This window comes from Chlamydotis macqueenii, chromosome 3, assembly GCF_036417535.1.
Source record: "Chlamydotis macqueenii isolate bChlMac1 chromosome 3, bChlMac1.mat, whole genome shotgun sequence".
In the NCBI taxonomy this organism is placed as follows: domain Eukaryota; kingdom Metazoa; phylum Chordata; class Aves; order Otidiformes; family Otididae; genus Chlamydotis; species Chlamydotis macqueenii.
In genome coordinates, this window is record NC_141558.1 from 105,863,750 (window position 1) to 105,888,313 (window position 24,564).

A 24,564-nucleotide genomic window follows, 5' to 3' on the forward strand; every position below is an offset into this window, starting at 1 on the left:
TGTTACAGAGCAGACTATTTTCTAAGTCTAGTAATATAAAAAACAATTTGACTTCTTCCTGCATGATCGAGGTTTTCTTTGACCTTTTTGGGGAAAAATTGAGCTTCAATAGATGGCTAGTCTTCCTGCTACAAACTGCGTTTTCATTCCTGTTCCTTGGAGGGAGCATAACTATGTTGGAGACTGGTGGCATGGGTCAGGAAATCTGATCCAGCCAGAAGGTGAGAACTAAGACAGACAGTCACTTTAACCTGAGGAAGTGAATGGGAGCATCTCCCTAGTAGAGGAGAATGAGACTAGTTTGTGGAGAAGTGTTTAGGTCAATTAAACTAGTCATGAAGCCCTGTCCTAATTAACCTAAGAACCTTGATTTGGAAAGATATGTGGAAGTTTAGACAGGCCTGATTTAACTTCAGGCTAGTAAGTGAGCCAGAAGTGTCAAACATCATTTGTTTTACATGTACAGGATGTATAGTGAAGTGGTGACTCATCTCAGTCAGTTGAACAGAGGCCCCATGCTATTTTATTTCATTATCTCCTGTCAATCTTAAATGAGCAAGTACCTGACTTCCTAGTCCCTATATTTAAAGGAAAGTTCTGAGCTTAAAAATTTGAGTAAAAATCTGAATCAGTGCTTTAGTAAAATATCTTTCCTGGCATGTTTCCATCAACTGATTTTGTAAATGCTGGATATGGCATAGAGTCTTCCTGGACTGTAGTTGTGCAGTTTGTCTGTGCAGCTAATGCAAATCCAACCTCTGTTCATTTAAAAAGCTTAATGAGGCTTTAAAATTGCTGAGAAGACTAGAAAGGAGTTAGAGCAATTAGTGATCTTTCAGTGTGGGATCTTCTATGTCTATCTTAACTGCAGTAGTGGAAAAATATGAGCTATTCCAGGCTCCAGAGTCTTGTTTGTTTAAACTTTGTGTCATACCTACTGAGTTGCAATAGCATTCAGGCTCCTTAAATTGAGCAAATACTTATTCATCTGTAGTGATTAATCACTGGGGAACAGTTTGAGTCATTCTTATAGACTGAGTGCCTCAGCAACCACTTGATATATGGTGATAGGAGGACATAGTTATAAAAGAAATATGTGCAGTAAAACTCTGGTACTGAATGGTGAAACATTTTGCTTTTAAACTGTTGCTCCCTTACATTTCTAGTCTTAACACCTTGCTAGTGACCTTGGTTCCAAAACAGAGAACTGGCTACCTCTTTCTCTCTTTACAGAACACCTGGCTTGGTACAGAAACACAGTACTCCAAGTGTGTATATGCCTTTGTCCTTCGCATAATCAATTGCTAAAGAAGTTAAGGAATGAGGGTAGCAGTATGTTTTCAGGAGTAAAAAAATATATATTAACGAAATGCCAGTGAGATAAATGATTCCAAATTGAAATACATCATTCACTTGGCAGTATGCAAAAAGGTCATTTCAGAGTTCTTTGTCCTGCAGCAGAATAATATTGAAAATAAGGAACATACTAGATTCAGATCTGACTATGTAGTGAAGATTATTGGAAAGAAATTGTGCCTATATTGTACATGACCATCATAAAACTCTGTTTGTAAGCTTATTTCTCAGTTTCAGTTTGCGTCTATACAGGAAAAAAAAAGTACTTGGTGTATTTTTAAATACATGATTATGGACTATTTTATCACAACCTAAAATAGTGTTTATTTGATGAAAATTTTTAGCTTAGATATCCTATGTGGCTTACGTACTTAACGAATAAATTGAGATGGTTATTTTATTATTTCAGTCTGTGTACATACAAAATGCTTCCTGCCCCAAGTACCTTAAGAAAAACTTCCGGTTTTAGGTAGAGATGATGTTTCGGATAGCTTTAGCTTGAAAGGTGTACAAGTAGAGGGTCAACATCTCAATATTGGTTCCTTCATCCTTTTGCAAAGATAGTAAGAGATAAGTATGCTGATCTTCCATCTTTTTATCACTGGGTAAACCATCATTTGGCTTGAACTCTAAATGAAATTAAAATATGCAGAATTCCTGGCCTTTTTGCCCTTCACTTGTAACTGGGAGTAAAGGGTAGCTGCCAATGTCATGTGGCATTTTAATATTAAGGGATTTTGTCAATCTTTTACAGGTTCTAGGACATGAAACAAAGCATTCAGTCTTTTGATAAAACATACAGGCTTCTGTTTTGCCTCATCATTTTTTAAATTTTTTTATTTTATTTATTTATTTTTTTTTTTGGAACTCAGGAATTTTGAACCTGTTTATTATCATGACCTTTCTGAAAGCTTAAGTTATGCTAATACTTATCAGTCCTATTTGAAAGCTCATGGCTCCCTAAAGGTTAACAATAGCATGGGCATTTTATTAACTCCATTTCTAAATTCCTCTGCTCTTTTACTGGTATGTGTCAAAGCAGTACTAGCATCCATCCAGAATAATAGATTTTTCAACCCCTTATATTCAGATGGATTTGGTTTTTAACTTTTGTATTTCAAAGATGTCCTGTAGACTGTGGTATTGAAGTAGTATAGTACTTGGGCTGCATTATCTATTTCTATTTTTCATATTATGTCAAAGCTTCCTTAGTTATAATGAATGAATTTTAATTAACAGTACTATCCTAGTATTGATGTAGTAAAATGTCTGTCCCATCAGACGTTTGATCTTAACTTTAAATTACTATACCTCAGACATGATTTTGTACTTGGTCAGTGGTATTCCGTACGGAATAGTTGCATTGTGCACAAAGATTACTTTCAATCTCTTTTTCCTGGACAGCATCTGACTGGTTGAAGTGTTAATGCATCTAGGAATATACGTACAGGCAAACTACTCTGCTTGAAACTTAAAGAATTGCTGTTTTCAACTGTGCTTTGCCTCAAGGTACACAAAATCACTGCCTTCTAGTATTCAGTAGTTTAAGGAGAAAGGGCTTTCATTAAGATTGTCCATCAGGATGCCATTTGTTTTCATTGGCTTATTGTTTTAAGCACAATTAGATGAGACTTACATAGCTCAAGTGGTTATTATGGCACTTGTGTCATATGTATGATGGCACAAGTGTCATAATGACTTCTGTTGGTTTTATGTGTTTCAGAAGTTAGAGAATGTAAACTGCATTGAAGGTTTGTTTTTTATTTAGAGAAGATGATTTGATTTTACTTGGTAGATCGGAAAAAACAAGTTTGAAGATATCTTACAGGTGTACCTATTTGTCTTTTTCCTGACTTTCTTGAAGAATGTAAATTGCATTCATAAATATTTATCTAGCAATCTTACATTTTGTGTTTTAAAAAGTATAACTTCTTGCTTTTAGCCTGTATATGCAACTGCAACAACACTTTAAACTGCACTGAAGTTAATCACTTTTAAAAAGTATTTGCTATGGTCTGCAGTATGCCTTGACTTAGAAAAAGGCCTAAATTTTTTAATCTCCTGAAAAAAAAAAGTTACATAATTGTAAATAACAAACTACTGAAGTAAAATGATATTTAATAGTCTCTACAGCTCAGTAGTTTACACTGTATTAAGACTGTGTATTCTCACTTTTAAAAACAGAAATATCTGTCCATCCCTCAGCCTACAATCAAAATTAATCATATCTTTTAGCCAAAAATTTAGAATTTTTTTAAAGAAGTCATGCTACTTCCTCTGTCAGTATCTCTATTTCTTAACAATTCCAATAGCTAGAGTATCACAGTTGCCTTCAACTCCAGACTTCAGATAGGGGTTTTCATACAGTATCAAACCCAAGAAGTTTTTCTTTTTGACATGGAAAGATATTCCTGTTATGAATCATCAAACTTGAATTTACAAAAGAAAGGCAATGGCCCTGCTCGGTTCTCTGAGCTACTTTAATTTTCTTCTGCTGCCTGCTCTGGATGCCTACACTCTGCTCCTGCAACATTTAAGGAGTTAGAGGATCAAAGTTGCGGTGGGACCCAGTTCACGAAAACACTGTGACTTAAAGCTAAATACATGCCCATGGGACTCAGTGGTACTGCTGAATATTTTACTAAATATTTTGGGGCTCTCTTTCTCCAAAGCGAGCCTGCATCGTGGCAATGTGATCAAAAGGTGTTCTTGCAAAGAAAGAGGTCAACAGAAAGCTGAGTGGAAATAGTAACACAGCTGGGGTTCATCAGAACACCTTCTAGTTCTGTGTCAAATTCAGGGGAGACTACAGTACTAGAAAAGACATGTCCCTGGCAAGATCAGATGAGACATGGTACTGTAAGATATTTCTGAAGAGGCAGTGGGCAGAAGATCCTGTGCTTAGAAGACTATTTTCTGTTATGCAGCTGCTTGCCATTTTCTTCCCCTACCTTGTTTTACTCCTTCAGTTTACCCAAGATATTCATATGATCCATGTCCTCACTTTACTGCCTAACCTCAGGCTGACCTAAGGGTTAACGAATACAAGGGTTTCTGTCCATCTGTCCAAGGATGGTTTTGCTGAAGTTCAGCTCCCAGTCCTATAAATCACCTCAGCAGCCGACTTTTCCTGACTCTGTGTGCAGGCTGCTCCTGTCAAGCTCTATCACACACTACAGAGTTTCCTTTTTCTTAGGTGTTGCCCATCTCCAAGCACACTCTGCCGAATGAATTAATTTCAGAACCTAAATTTTTTTATCCTTTGATAAAAGAAATGCAAAAAAAAAAAAATCTCCAAAGCCCAAACAAAAGAAAATAAAAATCCATTCTACATCCTTTCCATCTCCTATCTAACTTTGTAGCAACCTCATGCTTGAAAATACAACATCTGTTCTTGCACAAGCTTTTGTGTCTAACTTGAACCCTTTTTTTCATTGAGAACTTCCCAGAATCACAGGATGGGTAGGGCTGGAAAGGGGCCTTGGGAGATTGTCTAGTCCAACACCCCAGCTCAGAGCAGAGTCAGCTTGAGCAGGTTGCCCATGGCCATGTCCAGTTTGATGGAGACTCTACAGTCTTGTTAGAAAACCTGTTCCAGTGTTTGACCACCCTTGCTGTAATAAAAAAAAAAAAAAAAAAGTGAAATTTGATGTATTTAAATGTTCACATTGCCTCTAATTCTGTCACCAGGCAGCTGTGGGAAGGATCTGAGTGTCTTTAGTCTCCTTATCAGGTATTTTTGCACATTAAGATTCACCCCCTACCACACTCTCAGGCCTTCTCTTAAGGTGAAAACTTTTTCCTGTCTTGTTCTGGAATCCTTGTGTAAAATCAGAGAGTTAAGTCTGAGCTCCAAGACCCCAGAGAGGAGCTTTGATAGTGTTCCTGTTTGTAGTTACTGTTTTTCTGTTCTCTCCAACTAGTATTTGTTGCTACAAAAAAAAAGTGCAAAATATTTAGGACTAAAAGACTGTTTTCCTGTAAGCAACTTGTGCCTGCTATAGCAGTGGATGATGTGATGGTTTGGGGTGGGGGGGGGGGTGGAGGGAAGCTGGTGTTTTGAATGATGTCTTAAAAGAATGGTGACCAGTATGCCACCCATCCATCGCTAACCAGTACCAGTTATCTTACTATCTGTTTAGCTACATCCCAGTGTGTTCCTAACATACAACTGCACTGTTCTTCTTGTTTTATTGTCTTGTATATTTATTTCATGTTTTCCAACTGTAAGGCAGCCTCTACCCTAACAACTTTTCCCTTCAGGGAGTGTCTGTCAGATATACTTCATGGCTTGAGACACTAGGCCAATGAAACAACTAATTTGACCTTGTAGATTCTTTGCCAGTTAGAAAACAAGCTTTTTAAAAATTCAGATGAACTTCCCTTTCCTGACAAGCTGCCCTTGTCATTGCTATTAGGTTATGGAATTCTAAATTAAGTTATTGGACAAATAAAAAGCTGTAACTTGATGGATGCTTCTTCACGAAGCACAGGGATAGGTGCTTTTAATGCCATTACTCTTTGCAAACAAATACATCGTAAAATTTTGTGGTGAAAGGTGCATTTTGAACTTCATGTGTAACAGCTGTCATTTAACAAAGCAAAGAATGAAGGGCTCTAGCTTATGTATATTCTTTTTCGATTTCTATACTTCCTCCTTCACCACCCAAAAGTGTTTACAGACAGATGCACTCAAATTTCAGTTACTTTACTGTTGTCTTTCACATAATTATATTACAAGAATTATATTTGCTGTAAGACTGCAGACCTCACCGTTCATCTATGGTGGGATCAGGAAGGAAATTTTCCTACCAGGAAAACTTTCACAGGTGCCTCTTACACCTGTGTTTCATAAATACTTTTCCATTGTAGTTTCTCTGCCCAGTGAGTACAGGAAAGAAAAGGGGATTTGGAGGAACAGACTGAAATCACAGATTATCTGAGGTGGTCTTATCTGTGTTCTCGGTCACTAACTCAGTCCTGTAAGTTCGAGCTTCAGTCTGCAAGCGTGCATCAGCATCCAGCAAGGTGTGGAGGTTAACAGCCCTGCACTGGTACTGAAGTGGTAGCCAGATGTTTAAACTCACCTCTGTATCTGCTATTATTCATCTGCATGCCCTGATCAATATTTGACAAGGTAATTGTCTGAAGAGAGACCAGCTGCTCGGTTTGAAACTAAATAAATAAACCTGAAATGTTTCTTTGATTCTCAAGTGAGAAGTGTCCCGAGGTACCTTATTTAAAATGGATGCTGTTGGACATAATGCTGAAGGAAATGCAAAGAAGTGAAAGAATTTTCCACTTCGAAATTTAAAAGTGGTCTTCTGTCATCTTTATATAAATCAAGATCTGACATTTGTCTAAAATAAGTCCTAGATGTAGCAACATCTGCATATTTTTCCTTGTATCTTTTGATCTATTCATGCCCTCTGCAATTTGAGAAATATATTTTCATGGATTTTTATATTTCAGAAAGACTTAGCTTGAATAAGAATGAGTGAAGAAGTATGTTTTTTTTTCATTTTGCACTGCAGATTGGGAAACAGCCAACAGTTATGAGTTAGAAATAGGAGTTGTTGGCAATGATGTAATCTCTGGAATGTATCTGAAAAAGTCCTCTTAGTTTAGTTGAAGTCAACTACCTTCTGAATCCAAAAGTAGATGATTAACGGTAGGTTTACCTGACCTTGGTGGAACTCCATTCACTTTGGTAATCATAGGGTTCATATCAGGAATTAATTAGTTGTATCATTTTGAAATTGAAAAAAAAAAGAAAACAAATAGTTACACATTCTGTCTCTAAAATCACTTGAGAACTAATTTTTTTTCGCTTCCTTCTCAAGTTGTTTATACATACTGGTGTAAAAAGGGGAAAAAAGAGCTACTATTTCAAATTGGTACTTTTACTCTTGCTCTTCACTTGTTCAACAGAAACTTTGATACGTGATTAGAATATTTTAACTAAAATGCACTTTAAAAATGTCTTTAGCATTTTTCAAATTATTCTATTTAGAAAGATTGTCTTGGACAGGCATACTCTTTGCTGGGTAAAAAGCTGGCTGGATGCCCGGGCCCAAAGAGTTGTGGAGAACAGAGTTAAGTCCAGTTGGCAGCCGGTCACAAATGATGTTCCCCAGGGCTTAGTACTGGGGCCAGTTCTGCTTAATATCTTGATCAGTGATGTGGACGAGGAGATCAAGTGCACCCTCTGTAAGTTTGCAGGTGACACCAAGTTGGGCAGGAGTGTCAATCTGCTCAAGGATAGGAAAGCTCTGCAGAGGGATCTGGACAGGATGGTTCGATGAGCTGAGGCCAGTTGTATGAGGTTCAACAAGGCCAAATGCTGGGTCCTGCACTTGGGTCACAACAACCCCATGCAACACTACAGGCTTGGGAAAGGGTGGCTGGAAAGCTGCCTGGTGATAAGGCACCTGGGCGTTCTGGTTGACAGCCGGCTGAATGTGAGCCAGCAGTGTGGCCAAGTGGACAACAAGGCCAACAGCATCCTGGCTTGTATCAGGAGCAGTGTGGCCAGCAGTAGGGAAGCGGTCGTGCTCCTGTACTCAGCACTGGTCAGGCCACACCTTGAACACTGTGTTCGGTTTTGGGCCCCTCAGTACAAGAAGGATGTTGAGTTGCTGGAGAGTGTCCAGAGAAGGGCAACAAAGCTGATGAAGGGTCTGGAGCACAAGTCTTAGGAGTGGCTGAGGGAACTGGGGTTATTTAGTCTGGAGAAGAGGAGGCTGAGGGGAGATCTTATTGCTTTCTACAGTGACCTGAAAGGAGGTTGTAGTGAGGTGGGTGTTGGTCTCTTTTCCTAAGTAACAGGTGATAGGACAAGAGGAAATGGCCTCAGGTTGTGTCAGGGGAGGTTTAGATTGGGTATTAGGAAAAATTTATTCACCAAAAGGGTTGTCAAGCATTGGAACAGGCTGGCTGGGTAGGTGGTGGAGTTACCATCCCTGGAGGTGTTTAAAAGACGGGTAGATGTGGTGCTTAGGGACATGGTGTAGTGGTGGGGTTGGCAGTGCTAGGTTAATGGTTGGACTCGATGATCTTAAAGCTCTTTTCCAACCCAAACGATTCCGTGGTCCTTGAAGCTCGTGTATAAGCTCAGAAAGCAATATTTCATCACCTTTACAGCTAAGCCTTTTTCCGCAAGCGTATTTCATATCAGATTTTTTAATTCCTTTAAGGTGAAGACGGCGGTGAGGACCGCGTCCGTGTTCCGCCACCGCCCCGGCTCGGAAACAGTGCGGGGGCGGGACGGGCCCGGGGCTTCACCCCTCACCCTGCGGCACCTGCCCGCCCGCCCACGCAGGGAAGCGGCGGGTGGCAGCTCAAGGGGCCGCTCCTGCAGCCTCTCCCGCCGCGGGGCAGGGGGACAGTGCCAGGGCCGGGTCAGCCCCGGGGGCTCCCGGGCCGCGGGGCGGCGCTGGGGCCGCTACCTCCGGCCGGCTGCGTCGCCTGGCAACGCGGCGGACGCGGCGGGACCCGCGGCCATGGCCTCCAAGGGGAGCAAGAAGAAAGAGCTCGGCGGCCGAAACATCTCCGGGCTGCCGGGCGCCTCCGCCAAAGAGTAAGAGCCCCGGGAGGGAAGGAGGGGGAGGCGAGGCGGGCGGCCCGGCAGACACAGCGGGAGACGGGGCTCGGCCGCCCCCGCGGGCCGTCTGGAAACTTCCTCCGGGGGCTTCCCGCCCGCCTGCCCTTCCTCGGGCCCGGGCGGCCGTTGGGGCCGTTGGGGCCGGCGGGGCGGGGCGGGGCGGGGCGGGGCGGAGCCGCCTGCTGCTGTCAGGGCTGCCCTGCCCGGTGGCGGCCTCGTCGTACTGGGCCTGCCCGTAACTTACACTGAGACCGTTTCCTCGCTCAAGGGGATGCTTAGTTAAAAGTGGTTTCGATAGACAAGATGGGGTTTGGTTGTTGGTGGTTTTTAGTTCGTCTCTTTGTTTAAACTGGAGGCGCAGCTCAGCCTGAAGTCATACTTTCTTCCTCCTACAGTGTTTCATGTGCACCTGTCTGGTAGTGTCATCCAGCCAAAACGATGCTGAGTGTATCTTGTGCCAGTCCCTGGTCTAGCAGACAGGCTGCCTGGGACGTTGAGAAGAGCAATAGGAACGAGAAGGTCGTGGTTCGCAGTGGGTGGCTTTGTAAAGTGACGTGGCGGTTCCTGTACGCGAGGGGCAGCGTGTCGGCCACAACTCACGATACGAAGCTTTCAGCTTATGGTCTGGAGCAGATGGAAGTGTTCACTGACATGGTTGGGTTTAAAAAAGCCCCAAAGCTGTGAATCGGGACAATAGTTTTGGGAATACACACCCCACTTTCACTGGGTAGAGGAGCTAAGCTAGCTGAAGTTTTCAGGGCAAAATGGTTACAGCACTCAATTTCATTTACGGAAGTGAAAAATTATTCTCGATGCCTTGAATGTTTGCTTTCTGTGATAATGAATCTGAGGAAATTAAGTATTAAATAAAATCATTCTTCCTATTCATTTCTTAAATATTTCTATGTAAGTAGCATCTCTTGAGATAATTTTAAATGATTCACTATTTGCTAGGCATTTAGTGTGAATTGGTGTATTTCAGTAGAAATGTATGTTTCTTCCTGCAAAGATGAATAAATAAATAGAAAACACTAGCTTTCTTTCACTGTTGCTATTTTGACTTGGCAAGTTCTATTTCTGTGCTTTGAGTAGCTTTCTCATCCTGAAGTACGTAAGCCTGCCCTCATGAAGCTGGCAGGATTCAGATCAAAAAGGTACCTGATGTACATGCTCGTGCCCTTTTCTTCTTTTTCCTGACATGAATAAAGGTTTCAGTGGTATCACTTCTTTCTCTCTTGAAATCAATCTTCAAATGCCCCTTTGTTCTTATTTCATATCCAGTTACCCAGCCTTTGCTACAAAGTAGTTTCTTGTTTCAGGTTTTCATATTCCTGTTTTATCTTTCACACCTTGATTCCTATTTTGATTACTTTTCTGTTATTGCAGGCAACCAGTATTTCTAATTCCTCCCTTCTCCTCACTGCATCCCTTTGCTTAGTAAATGTTGTTTTGTTTTGGCTGCAGCCACACAGCCCCTCATATTTACTGCTTCAAGCAGTTTATAAAAGTTTTTTTTACGATATCTAAGCTGTCAGGGACACTTATTTTTTTAGCATTGTTAGACAAAAAGAAGTATTATCCTACTTTCCAGTGTATGTGAAACTGAATGGGCTCACATTTTGTCCAGTATTTCAGGTTTTGTCCTATCATAGGTGTTCTTACAGTGTAAGAGTTTTCTGTTCTGTTAAATTAAGATACATCTTTTTTGAGAGTCTAATTTATATAGTAAAATTGTTAATTCTGTCATATATCATACATAAAAACTTGTAAAAAAATCATTCTTATGAAATTAGTTATTTGTATTAGATTATCTAGAACAGTAGTTGTCCTTTTCTTTAGTACATTTTTGCTTTAGGCTTTATTAAATGAGACCATGATGCATAAATCAGATTAGAAAATTGTTTTCCCAGTGTCAAGCTGAGATGAGAATATTTAGTTACAAACTATTTGAATGATACTAAGTTTTATTGAAATGCAATCTAGGAGATAGGCTGGCATTATATTTGAAATCTCATGTTGCACCTAAATGACAGGAGACATGATTTATCTCTCACTCTGCAATTATCAACTAAATTGCAACAGAACTGATGTCTGGCATATGCCAATATTAATTCAGCGTTAGCTAGGAATCAGAGCACAAGAATACTTACTCCCTTCGCTAAGGCTATTTTACATAAACTGTAGTAGCTTGAAGATGTCTTAATGGTGGCTTAGTGATTTATGATATCAGACTATGGAAGAAACTGTTGCAATAGCCTGGTTGTAAAGCAGAACCTTCATAACACAGAATATATAGCTTGTATTCATTTTTTAAATTAAGCCTGTAGCTTCTGTTTAAGCTGTAGCACATCTTTGGGGTTTATCTGCTCTGCCACTGCGATACAGAGTGCCCCTGTTAGAAGCAGGAGTCAGTCTCAGCAGTAAGCATCTAAATGTTTCAGCGTACATGCTGTACACATTTCCATATGACATCTCACTGTCTTGAACAATATTCACACATATGAAGAGATGGAGTGACCTTTTCTTTAAAAAAATATCTTATTTGATGGAACAGCTTTTAGTATACAACTACCTCTGTTTGTGTTTGTATCAACTAGTGTTTCTATTAATATAAATATTACCAGAAATGCTGGTAATGTAAAAGGGAAAACCAGGAAATCTGTGACACAGAAAATCCATAGTTACAGCAACTTCGACACTAATTTCCTGACTAACATATCCCTGTTCACTTTTTATCATTCTGAAATATTACTAAGGCCTTTTGGATGGATGGATGAAAAAATGTTGGTTTAGACCAATGCATGTTCAGCAACTGACCTGATAAACCTTCTTGTTTAAGCTCTCAGGAAAGACTTTACTTTAGCATCTCTTGAGCTGTAGGTAATGCATCCTGGGCTGCATCAAAAGAAGTGTGGCAAGGAGGTTGAGAGAGGTGATTCTGCCCCTCTACTCTACTCTGGTGAGACCCCACCTGGAGTACTACATCCAGCTCTGGAGCCCTCAACATAAGAAGGACATGGACTTGTTGGAGCAAGTCCAGAGGAGGCCATGAAGATGATCAGAGGGCTGGAGCACCTCTCCTATCAGGACAGGCTGAGAGAGTTGGGGCTGTTCTGCCTGGACAAGAGAAGGCTCCAGGGAGACCTTATAGCAGCTTTCTGGTACCTAAAGGGGGCCTACAGGAAAGATGAGGAGAAACTCTTCAGCAGGGCCTGTTGTGATAGGACAAGGGGTAATGGTTTTAAACCAGGAGGAGGTAGATTTAAACTAGATACAAGGAACAAATTTTTTACAATGAGGGTGGTGAAGTACTGGACACAGGTTGCCCAGAGAGGTTGGCAACCATGGAAACATTCAAGGCCAGGTTGAACAGGGCTCTGAGCAACCTGATCTGGTTGAAGATGTCCCTGCTTCTTGCAGGGGAGTTGGACTGGATGGTCATTAAAGGGCCCTTCCAACCCAAACTGCTCTATGATTCTAAATAAAGGAAAGCTAGTAGCAGTTTATTCTAAGCTTTTGCATAAGTAAATTTTTGTCTTGAAACAAAAATTTTATAGGAAAATGTAGCCCCATTTCCACATGAAACAGTAGAGAATGGTGCTGCAAAATATTTAAAAATTTGAATTCAGCACTTGCTACACTTTCAGACATATTGTTTTGCTCTGTAAGTTGGAAGTACTTTCTGAGTTGATTAAAGGCTCTACTCTACTACAGTGTTTAGTCTCGGTAAGATCTTCATCCTACTGAAAACTGACACACATCTTAGTACTCTCTGGTCAAAGGTCTGGGTGAAAATCTGGTTTTGCTGAAATCAGTGAAAATTGTTGTTAGTTGGGAACTAAACACAGTGGGGCTAAAAATTTACCCTTGAGAACACTTTTGCTGCCTTGAATAGCCTTTCTTCTTGCTTTCCCTTGTTTCCTAGATGGATTGGAATTCATGCCCCAAATCCAATATCAAAATGATATTTTAGCATTCTTAGTCCCTCTGAAAGAACTGAAACATTGAAACATATTTCTTTTCTTTAGTCCTTGTCCTGGTTTTGGCCAGGACAGAGTTAATTTTCACCTGAGGTGGGAGAGGAGCTGGAGCTGGTGGCCCCTGTGGCTGGGGAACACAGCTGGGATAGGTTACTAATTAGCCAACAGCTGGGACAGGTTACCCAAATTGGCCCAAGGGCTGTTCCACCCCATGGGACACCAAGCTCAGTGTATAAAGTGGGGATGGCAGTGAGGAAGCTGGGCATCAGGATCTGTTGTGAGTTGTTGTACTGTGAATTATTTGCTTCAGTATTTTTCTGTTACTGAGTTTTGTTTGTTGGTTTTCTGTATCTGTTTTCTTTTCTTCTGTTGTTCTCTTAAATGTTTTTTAACTCAACTCATGAGTTTTGCCCTCTTTTCTTTACCAATTCTCCTCCCTGTCCCACTGGAGGGTGGGAGGAGTGAGAGAGAGAGTTTGTGCAGCTTGGTCCTGAGCAGGGCTAAACTGTGAAAGTCATGCTATAAGCTAATGGCCTCCAAATGTGTTTGGTTGTGTAGCCATATCAGTAAAAAATTTTTGAGCACATATCACCAGTATATGTATATTTATTTATTTATTTATACATTTTATACGTGCACTACTGAAGTTCTAATGTTTTCTTCCTTGTGTGCACACCTTGCTTTGGAGACCACTGGTATAAGCTATGGAATTTCCATGAAGAGGACAAGCAACTAGACAGTTTCAAGTTTTGAATGACGGTCTGCTGAAGTCTACAGGGAGCTTTTTATTTGGATCAGGCTTATGGTCAAACTTAGAACTGCAGAAGGTGATTTATGCGAAGTGGAGGCTATGTTTCACTTTTCAGTTTTCAACATTGCTTCTACAGTGCTTTCCCCTTTGTTATAGAGATTTGTGATGTTGGAATGATGGGAATGCAACTGGCAGCAGACAGATTTACATGTTTTTTCTTCATTTGGAAATTGAAAGATGCTGTATAGTGAGGAATATTGGTATTACAGTAAAGATATTCTATGTTTGCAGCTCCATGAGAAAAAGATGCAAATGTCATTAATTTCCTAGAAAGTACAAGTCTATCCCCAAATGCAGAGAATGTTCAGTTTTCTGATGTAAGGCTGAGTCTGTATCATTGTTGTCAAGAAAAATCAGAAGAGTACTGAGCTGATGCTGCAGCAGTCTTCTCTGGGAAAAATGATTAATACTTGTGCTCTTAGTATTTAGAATGGTTGAGAAAAATTGCTGAACACGCTGATAAAACAACTGTACTTTGTAACCCTGTGGCTTAGTCCTCATTTTGGTTGGTAATCCGTGTGTTGGAGAGATTGCTCTAAGTTTCCTCGGGTAATGATTTTCTCCTAACAGTAGGCAAATGTTAGTAAAGATCATAAATGTTTTATCAAAGGCAGTTTACCAATAATTTCAAAGGCAGTTTACCAATAATTTTTTCAGTGGGTCATGGAAATCAGAAGGAAATCTTATGCACACACAGTAAGATTGGAGCTGTGTTCATTGAAGACAATGTCTCAGTGAGGCAGAGACAACTGGTAGTGCACAAACTTTGTGTAAGTCTATGAGAACTTAAGTAATGATGTAACCTGTATTTGAAAGAGGAATGAATGCTTGCAGGATGCCTGAGAAAATGTTGCTTTGTAAGTTTAGTACTCTCTGATACTTGCAAGTTAGGTTTTCACTGAGGATCTCTGTTTTATTTTTGACCACAACTTGCGGTTGCAGGGATGAAAATGTCAAAAATATTTTCTCTTTTGTCTAATGTTATCTTCCTGGTAGTAAATGCTACTTGTTTTTATATGTCTCTAATGATTGAAATATTGAGTAGAAATATCAGTAGGATAAAAAAGAAAAAAACGCTAGTAGTTTTTTAGAAACAATTCATAAAAATAATCGTGAGACCTGTCAATGCCTACTACAAAGAAGAATTTCAGCTCTTGCGAATAACGTTAATGCAGAAGCCGTCTGAGAGTAATGTGTACAAGCATCTGGGCAATAGATTTTGATCACCTTAAAACGACTTTGCTTGATTTCTAGTGAGATCAGGCTGCTTTTTCTCCTGTAAATGCTTACAACCATCAGCACAGTACATCTACAGTGTGGAAAATCAACAGGGATTATTAGTGGATATATTGCAATGCCGGAGTGGGACCTCACGAGCATGTGGAGAAGGCAGGAAAATTCCTTTGGACTCGCTAAGCCAGACTTCGTGTGGGTCTCTGGAGGATGCTCCATTGGGTCTCTTCATTACTGCTTTCTAATTAGGTAGCAATTCCCTTCAGGAGCTAGGCAGTCGCTAGAGACGGCAGGCTGAAGAGCTCAAAAGAACTGCTGTCCTTATAGCTTTTCTTAATTGCACTGTTAGAGGCTACTGAGAATCTGTTTTTTTCTCATGTTTTAACAGCTATAGTAAATAGGAATTGATGTCTTTTTTGACACTGAAAGAGATTCTGGTTAGGAAGAATGGATAACGAATTAAAATACTTTTAAAATTAATTTGATGAAGCTCTATGCCATCAAGCCAAATTTTCTGAATTAAACTTGAGTCATCAGCATCTATCTGAACTAGAGTTTGGATTATTTGGGACAAAAGTGTGGAGTTTATGGTCAGTGCCAAGAGACACAAGTGATTAAGGGATAATTGTGGCATAGGCAGAGGCAGAAGTCAGATGCATACAAGAAGGTCAGAGTGGTGTTGTAGTTATTTTTAGAAAGAGCAGTAACTAAGAGCAATGTTTACTGCTGATGGATCCTTAAAGAACCGCAGAGACAGGCTGAAGCCCAGACTGGCTGGAAGAAATTACTTAAATTTAGCCACGTGCCTGATTGATTGCAATGAGTAGCAGGTTGCTGCATTGCTGTTGTACAGTGGGTTGCTGCACCAAAGCCTAGGATTACCGAATGTTTGTTATTAAGATTAAAGGCTGGGACAGTAAGAACAGGAAAAAATAGTGACATTGCTAAGTTATACTTGGGTTCCCACATGCCTAGGATAAGGAATTCAGCCAAGGGTTGTGATTGAGGTTTTATCCACTGCTAACACGTGTTCCTCAGGTAAGTGTTCTTAAGGTTCAGTCTACAGCAGTGGTTTAGAAAATATAGACAGCACAGATTTTTTCTTTTTGTTGGTTTCAGTGGAGCTTGCTAGATTGACTGAAGTTTGGGAATGGCAAGAGCTAATATGTTATGGATAATGGCATGGTGATTGAACTTGAAGCTGTTTTTAGTGTTGTGCTGGAGCATTCATGTTGGTTAGTGTAAGTTTTAACAAGCACTAAAAGTTTACATGGGGTCGTGGAACAAGTCTGCAGAAAAGAAATCCATTGAAGATTATATAAATATATAGCAACCACATCTAGCTCAGGAAGTACTTGAGGTAAAAATGATTGGAAACTATCAAAGTATTAGAAAAATATACTGTATGTGCCTTTATGCTCTTCCTAAGGCTTTCAGTTGTGACTATTATTTGAGCTGTAGTTCCCGAGATGTTGGGCTATAGTTTACCCTTGCTCTGACTCAGTACTCCTATTCTCATGTTTGTAGTCCAAGAGGGTAGCTCGGTGGTGTCTTTGTCTTGCAACTTATGTGTTACTGAAAGCAGGGGTTGCTATATTACTGTAAAAGCTAGTTAGATCCAAATGTAGATGCTTATGCATGTTTTTGACCTTGTGTGAGCTTCAGTCAGAGAGGAGTATGGCCTTGTGGCTTTGACTAAGTTCTGCCAGACTCTTGAAACGGAGTTGAGATTTCGGACACATTAAATGCTGTGCTCCCTACTGAACTTTGTGTTAGGTTTTTCTTCCCGTGGAGCTCAAAGCAAAGTCAGAGGGTTGCAGGCAAACACTCTGCATGAGCCGTTGGTTGGAGACTCTGCAATAAAAGTCTAGACTTCTATTACAAGAACAGTGTAATTGAGAAAAGCAGCTTTCAGCAGAGATATACAGCAGAAAAGCATTGTCAAAAGAAAAATAATTGTAATTGTACTTTGAAACTGGAGAGCATTCTTAAAATACAATGTTAGAGACTGTATTTGCCGTGGATTATTCATCTACTTAAGCAGAATGGTCTTTAGCTTCTTCTGTGAGCTCTCCGTAACCACTGCTGCAGAAATGGGATTTCCTGGTTTTCTTATCAATGCATGCTAAGTGCTTTGTAAATGAGTTGACCTAAATCCACAGAAGTACTGAGGTGCTCTGCCATGCAAAGATTTTTAGTTCTTAGTTCTCAGGTGTCATACAGAGGGCACAAAAGGATTTTACAGAAGCCGAAAGGAAGAAATGCTAAAGAGAGGAGCAAAGAACAAGCCATGTTCTTAAACGATACTCGAGTCCCAAACTCTAGTGTGGAAAGAGGTGCCACAATCTTCCCAGCTGAATCTAAGGTCAGCTCAATCTTTTTACCAGGAAACATTGGGAGAAACAAACTCAGAAAAGTTACTGGTTCCATAATTTGTAAGGTGCTGTACAGTTATGTCGGGAAGCATGACTTCAGATTCCCTCTTTGAATCAGATATGCTAAAGAAGGATTTGGAAAGAGATCTTCAGCTTCCTGCCTTGGAGGACAACCAGAACACGCAGATGCTCTGTGATGGTACTGTTAGTGGTTTCTCAGACAGAGCTTGGTGGAGTGGACCTAAGATTCCCCTAAGTGGCATGTTCCTTTTTTTTTTTTTTTCTTTTTTTTCCTTTTCCCCTGAGTTTGATAGAGGTATGTGCTGCTTGAGATAGGCTGTTCCAGAAGCTATAGATTATTATTCTCACCTGAGCTCCATCTGATGTATAAGAGTTCTGCTGGCTAGTTGTGTGCTAAGTGGTCAGGTGTTTCCTTTTATCAGTTTTAAATTTAGTTTTCTTGTGTCATGAGAAAAGATAAAACACTGTTATCTGTGCTACTCAGTATTTTGTACGTTTCTGCTTTGTTATTCCTCTGTGCTCTAAGCTGTTGCTTGTCACTGAATTTCCAAAGTTATTTTTACATTGCTAGGGCAACTGAACCAAACATAGTATTTCTTGCAAAGGATATAAAATTGATTTTACGGAGTGGCATTGTCCTAACTTCTTGTACTGGATATCCCGCTTCTAATGTGTGCTAGTGTTTTATTTGCTTTCCTTGATTGTACTTTAATAGAGGTCTTAATTGATTTGTCATGATGACAGCTCCTGATCTTGAAGTGTTATCATTAGCTGAGAACTATGTAACCCGTAGTCATTTGCTGCTGGTTGGAAGGACAGTGCATTGATCAAACAGAAATTTGGTCTGCAAATGGGAGGTAGGTGTTATTGGCACTCAAATCTGTGACTTGTTGAAAGACTCCAAGATGCAGCTGGGACCCCTTGGTGCCTATGGTACTCTATATTCTGTTCACTTGGCCTGTCACCCCCACCTTTTGAAACCAGATAACCATAAAGGATTTGAGCCAGATTACAAGAATCCTACCTGGAGCACAACCCAGAGTCAACCACCTTGGAAGAATCAGTCAGATATTACTTCTCTTGGCTGAGATGGGCACCTGAAAATCACCAGCAAAGGCACTCCTCTTTCCAGGCCTTTGCTATGACTCTAGCTAGGTATTGGTATATCATATTTCCACCTGGAAAAAAAAAAACTGGATAGAAAGCCCTCCTCTGTAAGCTATTTTTGTTTCTATAGATTAAAACTGCTCATTTAAGAGCTAAGTATTACAAAGTTTCTGCTCTGGCAGACATCTCTTGGGATTAATCTTCAGTGTTCCACTCTTGGAAATGTAAATTTAAAAAAAAAACCAAGGAAAAAAAAAAAACAACCCCAAAAAAACCACCCCTAAAAAACAAAAACATTTTTAAGGATGTTTTTTAAAGGTCTAAATGACCTCCACTGTGGTAGAACATGAAAGGCTGGAAAATGAATGACTTCCAGGCCATCTGATGCCTTCCATTACCAAGATTGTTTTTCAAATATGTGAAATATTTTTTTTTTCCATTCCATATTAAAAGCTTCTTAACAGAAGATCTCTGGCTCCATAGAATCAGGAGCAGAGAATTTTTACTACAGCTAGCTCTTGCCACTGAAAATGGCAAGCTGAGCTTTTCTAGCATTGCTCTCACAGACTACAGGGTCTTGACTTGTGCTGCGTTTGAAAGCAGTGGTGTCCATTCTATTGTTTCTGAAGTCTGTAACTTCACCTGATATTGCCTCTGTCTTTGAGGCATTTACTAATAGTAGTTTGTGCAATAAAAACTATTTTTCTTCCTAGAATGCAAAAATAGAAGGTTAAGAGAGTCAAATTCTAACACTGTGCATGCACTTACTATGAACATCAAAGCTGGATTTCCCATGAATTTGTCAAAAAAATACATGAAATAAAGTATTTTTGTTTAGCTTTGCTAAGAATTAGTCCCATAAGATAAAACAAATCTGTTGTGATCTATATGAAATATTCAGTTGCATTATCACTCTTTGTCATCAGTTTTTTAATGCATCTTCATTTTTTTTCTCTAACACATGGCAGCAGTCTAGTACTCTATTCTACTGTTTATATTCAATTTCTGACTCTTTTGTCAGTTCAAATTTTTATATAGCAAAAAGGTATAATTGGTATAAATGGATGAAAATAGCCAAAGTCTGAATTATGTTGATGAGAACTGATCTAAACTTCTAAAGAAAGATACTAAAATTTGGCTGGAATTTTAAAATGATAAAGACCAAAATTCAGAAAATACTTGTAGGGCAACAAATGGAATCAGACTGAAAATAAGAACAAACTAAAAAAGTTTTTAAAACCACAATACTTCTAGGCCACTACTTTCTATCAATTTTTCTTTGAAATAATGTCCAGGGAACACCACTGTGTACAATTTGGGCAAGGGATGTAGTTTTTTTTTTTCCTGCCTTCCATATTATGGAAAGCAAACCCTGTAATCACTTCATTTTCTACAGTTTGATCTTGCAGGTCTCAGAGAACACTGCTTTTCAAGGAAGAAATCCTACCCCAGTCTGCAAAAGTGAAACGACAACAAAACCTGTTGTCATAGGCTTTGCCAGCAACTATCATTGCAACTTAAATGCTTTACAATTATTTGTTCTGCTCATTGTACCTGAACTGTATCCATGGCTTGAGTCTCTCCCCAAACATGAGAGCTCTGAGCATTTAGACCAGTGTATTTTTCTTCTGCAGAGTCCTTTAAGTTTTGCCTCCAGCATCTGAGATAAGAATAACGGTAAGTTACTGTAAACAATGCATACATATTTTGGTTTTATTTTGTAATTGCTGCTGACTATGCTAATAATAAAGAGAAGACTGTGTTGCCTTAGCTGCTTTTTAGATCGTCTGATCATGACTAATTCTGTAATTCCTCTTCTGAGGAATGGCACTAAGAGCAAATCATTTTGCCACAGTTACTGATACTTGGTCAAACATTCTCATATCCTTTCCAGATTATTATGAACTTGAGTGTTGCCATGGTTTCTAAGATATTCAGATGCTACTTTTAAAAATAATTTCAGTGATTAGAGTTTAAAAGAACTTTCTGCCATAAATGAGGTCTTCAGCTGGGCCTTTTGTCTTGGAGTTCTGAAGTTAAGTAGCTTCCCCACAGGGCACTTTGGAGGAGAAGTTGAGCCATCTGTTTGTTCTCTGCCCTCTTTTTTCATAATTTAAAAGCCTTTAATGGGGTCAGAAATTGTTTCTTCTGACTGCTCAAACAATCCAAGGGAAGGAACACATTTTTCTTTACTGCTTCCTGGTAAGTGAAAAGAGCCCAAAATTCTCATCTCCCTGTGACCTGACACTGGTATCCAATGGGGAATATGAGATGCGAGATTTCACTCTCCCATCTCTTCCTTCAGATTGCTCTTACTTCTGTACATATAGAGGAGTTCAGAGCGTCCAGAGGAGTTGAAGGAAGAAAGAAGGATAAAGTTTCAACTCTGAGCCTCATTCACTGATCTGCCAGATATTAGTTATCTAAATATCATGTCCTGTTACTGAATCATTTCCATTAATTATTGGCCATACCAAGAACTGTAGTCAGTGTGAGTTCAGATATGTGTTGATAGTGTCTTGGGTTTGAATGAAAGTAAGCTTTACTGTGTAATGTAATGTCTGGTTGCAGACATTTTGTGGAAAGAATAGATAGTATTTATGAAAGAGAAAAGACTGGCAACACTCTCCAGGTGAAAATTATGAGCATCAAATAAATTTTGTCTTGTGTTGGGGTATTGTTATGATCAAATTCACAGTTTATTTTTTAATCTTTAGAACATGCTGTGGGTAATGTTGATGACCATTTAAAACACCTACAGGGAGCACTAAGATGGGATGAAGTGATGGCCTGTTGGCAGTTACTTAGCAACAAATGCCCTGCTGTGGAGGTAAACAAATTCTTAATAGAGTGAATCAAATGAAGACCAAACTCGCAATCATTGGGCCTACAGAAAGGCTAGCGTATAAATACCTAATTGTAACGTAGCACCTAAATGTATCATACTGCAAATAAAATGACTAGTTTGTTTAAACAGTTGCTGTTATGGATACTGATGCTCAGTCTTTTAATTCTCCAAAATGTGCTTTAAGCAAACACATATTTTACTCAGCAGTTGAAGTTAGCTAAGAACAGATGCATAGACAGTAACTGCAGCTCAGCTGCTGAGTAGCAATTCATTAAATCAGTCACAACTTAGCTTTTAATTTTGCCTTTCAAGTCTTGGGCAGAGATTCCAATACTGTGTCCTAAGTCCATTAAAACCTCTGTCTTGATTTTTTAGGATGATAATCTAAAGCAGATCTTAAACTTTGAAACTTAAGTAGGTTTAATAGAAATAAACAAATGAAACCTTAATGAAAATAGAAAAAGGATTTAGAGGCAAATATCATCTTTGCAAACTGCATTGTAATGAATGACAAGGATTGCAGAAAGAATAAAAAAGATTGTATATATCCATACACAAATAACTCACCAGAAACTCTGAAAAAGTCATCGATGTGGTGGAATCCCTGGGGGTGTTTTTTCCTAACTTCCAAAGTACAAACATGGAGACAGAAAAAGCTGAAGTACTTCTACCTGTCAAGGTTCCAACCAGATTTCTGCATAATGCCCCAGTCAATGTGGAAGCAGTGCTGGCATTATTATACAACTACTAAACAATTTTGTCTGTTTCAAATACGCCCAATCAAAATTACTCTAAGAAGATGTCTCATTTCCATCCTCAGATCTGCTTATCTAAGCAAAAGTGGAAAACTAATTATTTTTCCTCCCTTTTGTTGGATTTGATTTTGTTTGATTGTTAAGGAAAGTAACAGCATCCAAATTATAAGATTAAAGGTGCATCTAACTTTTACAAGGCAGGGTTAGGAAACAGTATTAAATCTTTATCTGGAGGAAAGGATGAAATAGAAAGAATGGTGTCTTCCTGAATTCTAAATAGCTTGCATAGCACATCAGTTATTTTCATGTGTCACAAAATTATTATTGTCTGATGGTCTAGAATGACATGAGTACTGGGAAAGGAAGATGAGGCAGCTACGCTGTTGTGAAACTAAATACCAATACTTCTGTAGTACTCTTGAGTGAAGACTCCCTTCAGTGTTGCTTGGTTCCCTCTGTGAGGAATGGTCATAGATAAATCTCCCTGTAAGCTGTCTACTTTAAGAAGAAAATATTTGCTCCCTAGACTGCACTGACCACGTTGACAAGATCTTGTTTACAGAGTGGATGAGCAGCTAAAGTGTAAATGTCCACAGACTAAATGACTGTGTTTAACTTGAGAGAGCACACTCCCAGTACCCTGTGGGCCTGTCTCCAAGCTCTCTATTAAATATGAAGTCTCCGAAAAACTTAGGTCATGATCTATCTGCATTTTTTTTTCCTGTTGTGTTTGTCCTGCCATTCCGTTTCCCCTCTTGGTGCTATATCAATTATACTAGTATTCTTGGAGAAACTGATGAGAGGAGTCAAAGGTGAATTAGTGTCAACTTCATAGTGTTTCCCTCATTTGGCAATTTATTCTTTCTTTTTCTCCTTTAGGGTTTAGCATAGGATTAAAAAGAAGTCTGCCAGTAAATTGGTTTTTAAAATACTGTTGGACAATGAAGCTTGAACATAAAATACCAGTAATGCTTTGCATTGTCCTTGTGTCTGTTAGTTTGTTTCAAAGAATTCTCAATGAATTATATTATTCAATTCTTGTAATAAAGGAACTTCTTAATAGCCTTACTCAAATACAGTATTTTAATAAACTCAGCTGTCTTTTTTCACAAATTCGTTTATATTTGGAGTTCAAGTAAATTGCAGTTCTTTGTGAGTTTTTCCAAAATCTTACAGAATCATCATTTTTGAGAAGCGGGAGCTTCTCAGTTGGCTTCCCCAACTTAGTTTAGACACGTCAGTCATAGATAGCACTGTTTCCATGTCTTCCACATTGTTAGTGTTGAGTGTATCCTATTATATCAAAGCGTATTGGACAGTAATTTTCTGTCTTAGTGTGATAGTAAGCTAGACAAGTCTTCCCATATCTTATTTTTTTAAATATGCTTTTTAATTATTCTACTATTTTCCCAAAGCAGTCAGAAATCTTACAGCAATTACTGCAATTATTATTTAATTGTCTTTGAGAATGGCTTCAGAACATCTTTGTCATTATTATTACCATTATTATTATTACCATTATTGAATGAAACTTCCATGCTTCTGTATAAATATTTAAAAGAGCAAATGTAGTCTTAGAGGGAGAAAAAAAGATGCAAAAAAAGGTTAGTAGTCCTTGAATATTTAAATTGCTACATAAGTCATTCATATTTCATCTGAAATAAGAAATAAGTAGAAAAAGTAATTTTTTTTTTCTGATAATTATATGTAAGAAGCTGCCAGGCATATTTAAATCACTGTTGAAAGGGACGAAGTTTGAAAATATCACAAGTGTTGAAGCTGTTGGTACAGCTAGCATTCTGGTTTTCATTGTTCTTCATGCATGCAAATATTGCAGATACAGCAGATGCTTAGAAACAACTGGAACTGATATAGACATTCCTAGTAATCAAAAAAAACCTGAGAAACACTTCACGTTTTTCAGTTGCTTAAGTATTATTGAATATAGAATGAAGCATCATTTGAGTCCTCAAGAAAATGCTGGAGAAAAAATGATACTATTAATGAAAGATCAAACATAACAGAGAGAGGCTGGAGGCCATTTACAGATAACTGGGATGACAAAGATGGAAAAGCGAAGAAAGGTATCACTCCAGAGAATACGTTTTCCTTCCAGTTAGAGTGGTAGAAGTTTGTTTGTTTGTTTATTTGCACAGCAGCAGGCACAGATGGCATTGAATTTTCACAGCTGTTGTCCAATAAGAGTTACAGGTAGCATGAATGAATGTAGTTATTGTCTAGACAGTGAGAAATCTTTATTTTTGCTCATGTCTTTGTCCTTATTATTGCTAAGAACAAAACATCATGGAATCACACAAGCTGTTGATTTAAAAGGTGCCTCTGGAAGCCATCTAGTCCAACTCTCTGCTCAAAGCAGGGCCAACTTATATCAGATTGCTGAGGTCATTGTCCATTTGAGTTTAAAGTATCTCCAAGCACTGTAGTTCCCCTGATCCTCCTTCTTACGGTTTTGTA

At 39.1% G+C, this 24,564-nt stretch overlaps 1 protein-coding gene across 1 annotated transcript in view; it reads left to right on the forward strand.

Annotated features, from left to right (window-relative positions):
• Nucleotides 1-112: 112 nt before the first annotated feature.
• Nucleotides 113-24,564, forward strand: part of ADGB (androglobin) — a 125,186-nt gene continuing 100,734 nt past the window's right edge. The window contains exons 1-3 of the mRNA XM_086744625.1: nucleotides 113-221; nucleotides 6,891-6,943; nucleotides 8,553-8,935. Of these exons, the coding sequence (XP_086600751.1) occupies nucleotides 113-221; nucleotides 6,891-6,943; nucleotides 8,553-8,935 (545 nt within the window). The remainder of the gene's footprint in view (nucleotides 222-6,890; nucleotides 6,944-8,552; nucleotides 8,936-24,564) is intronic.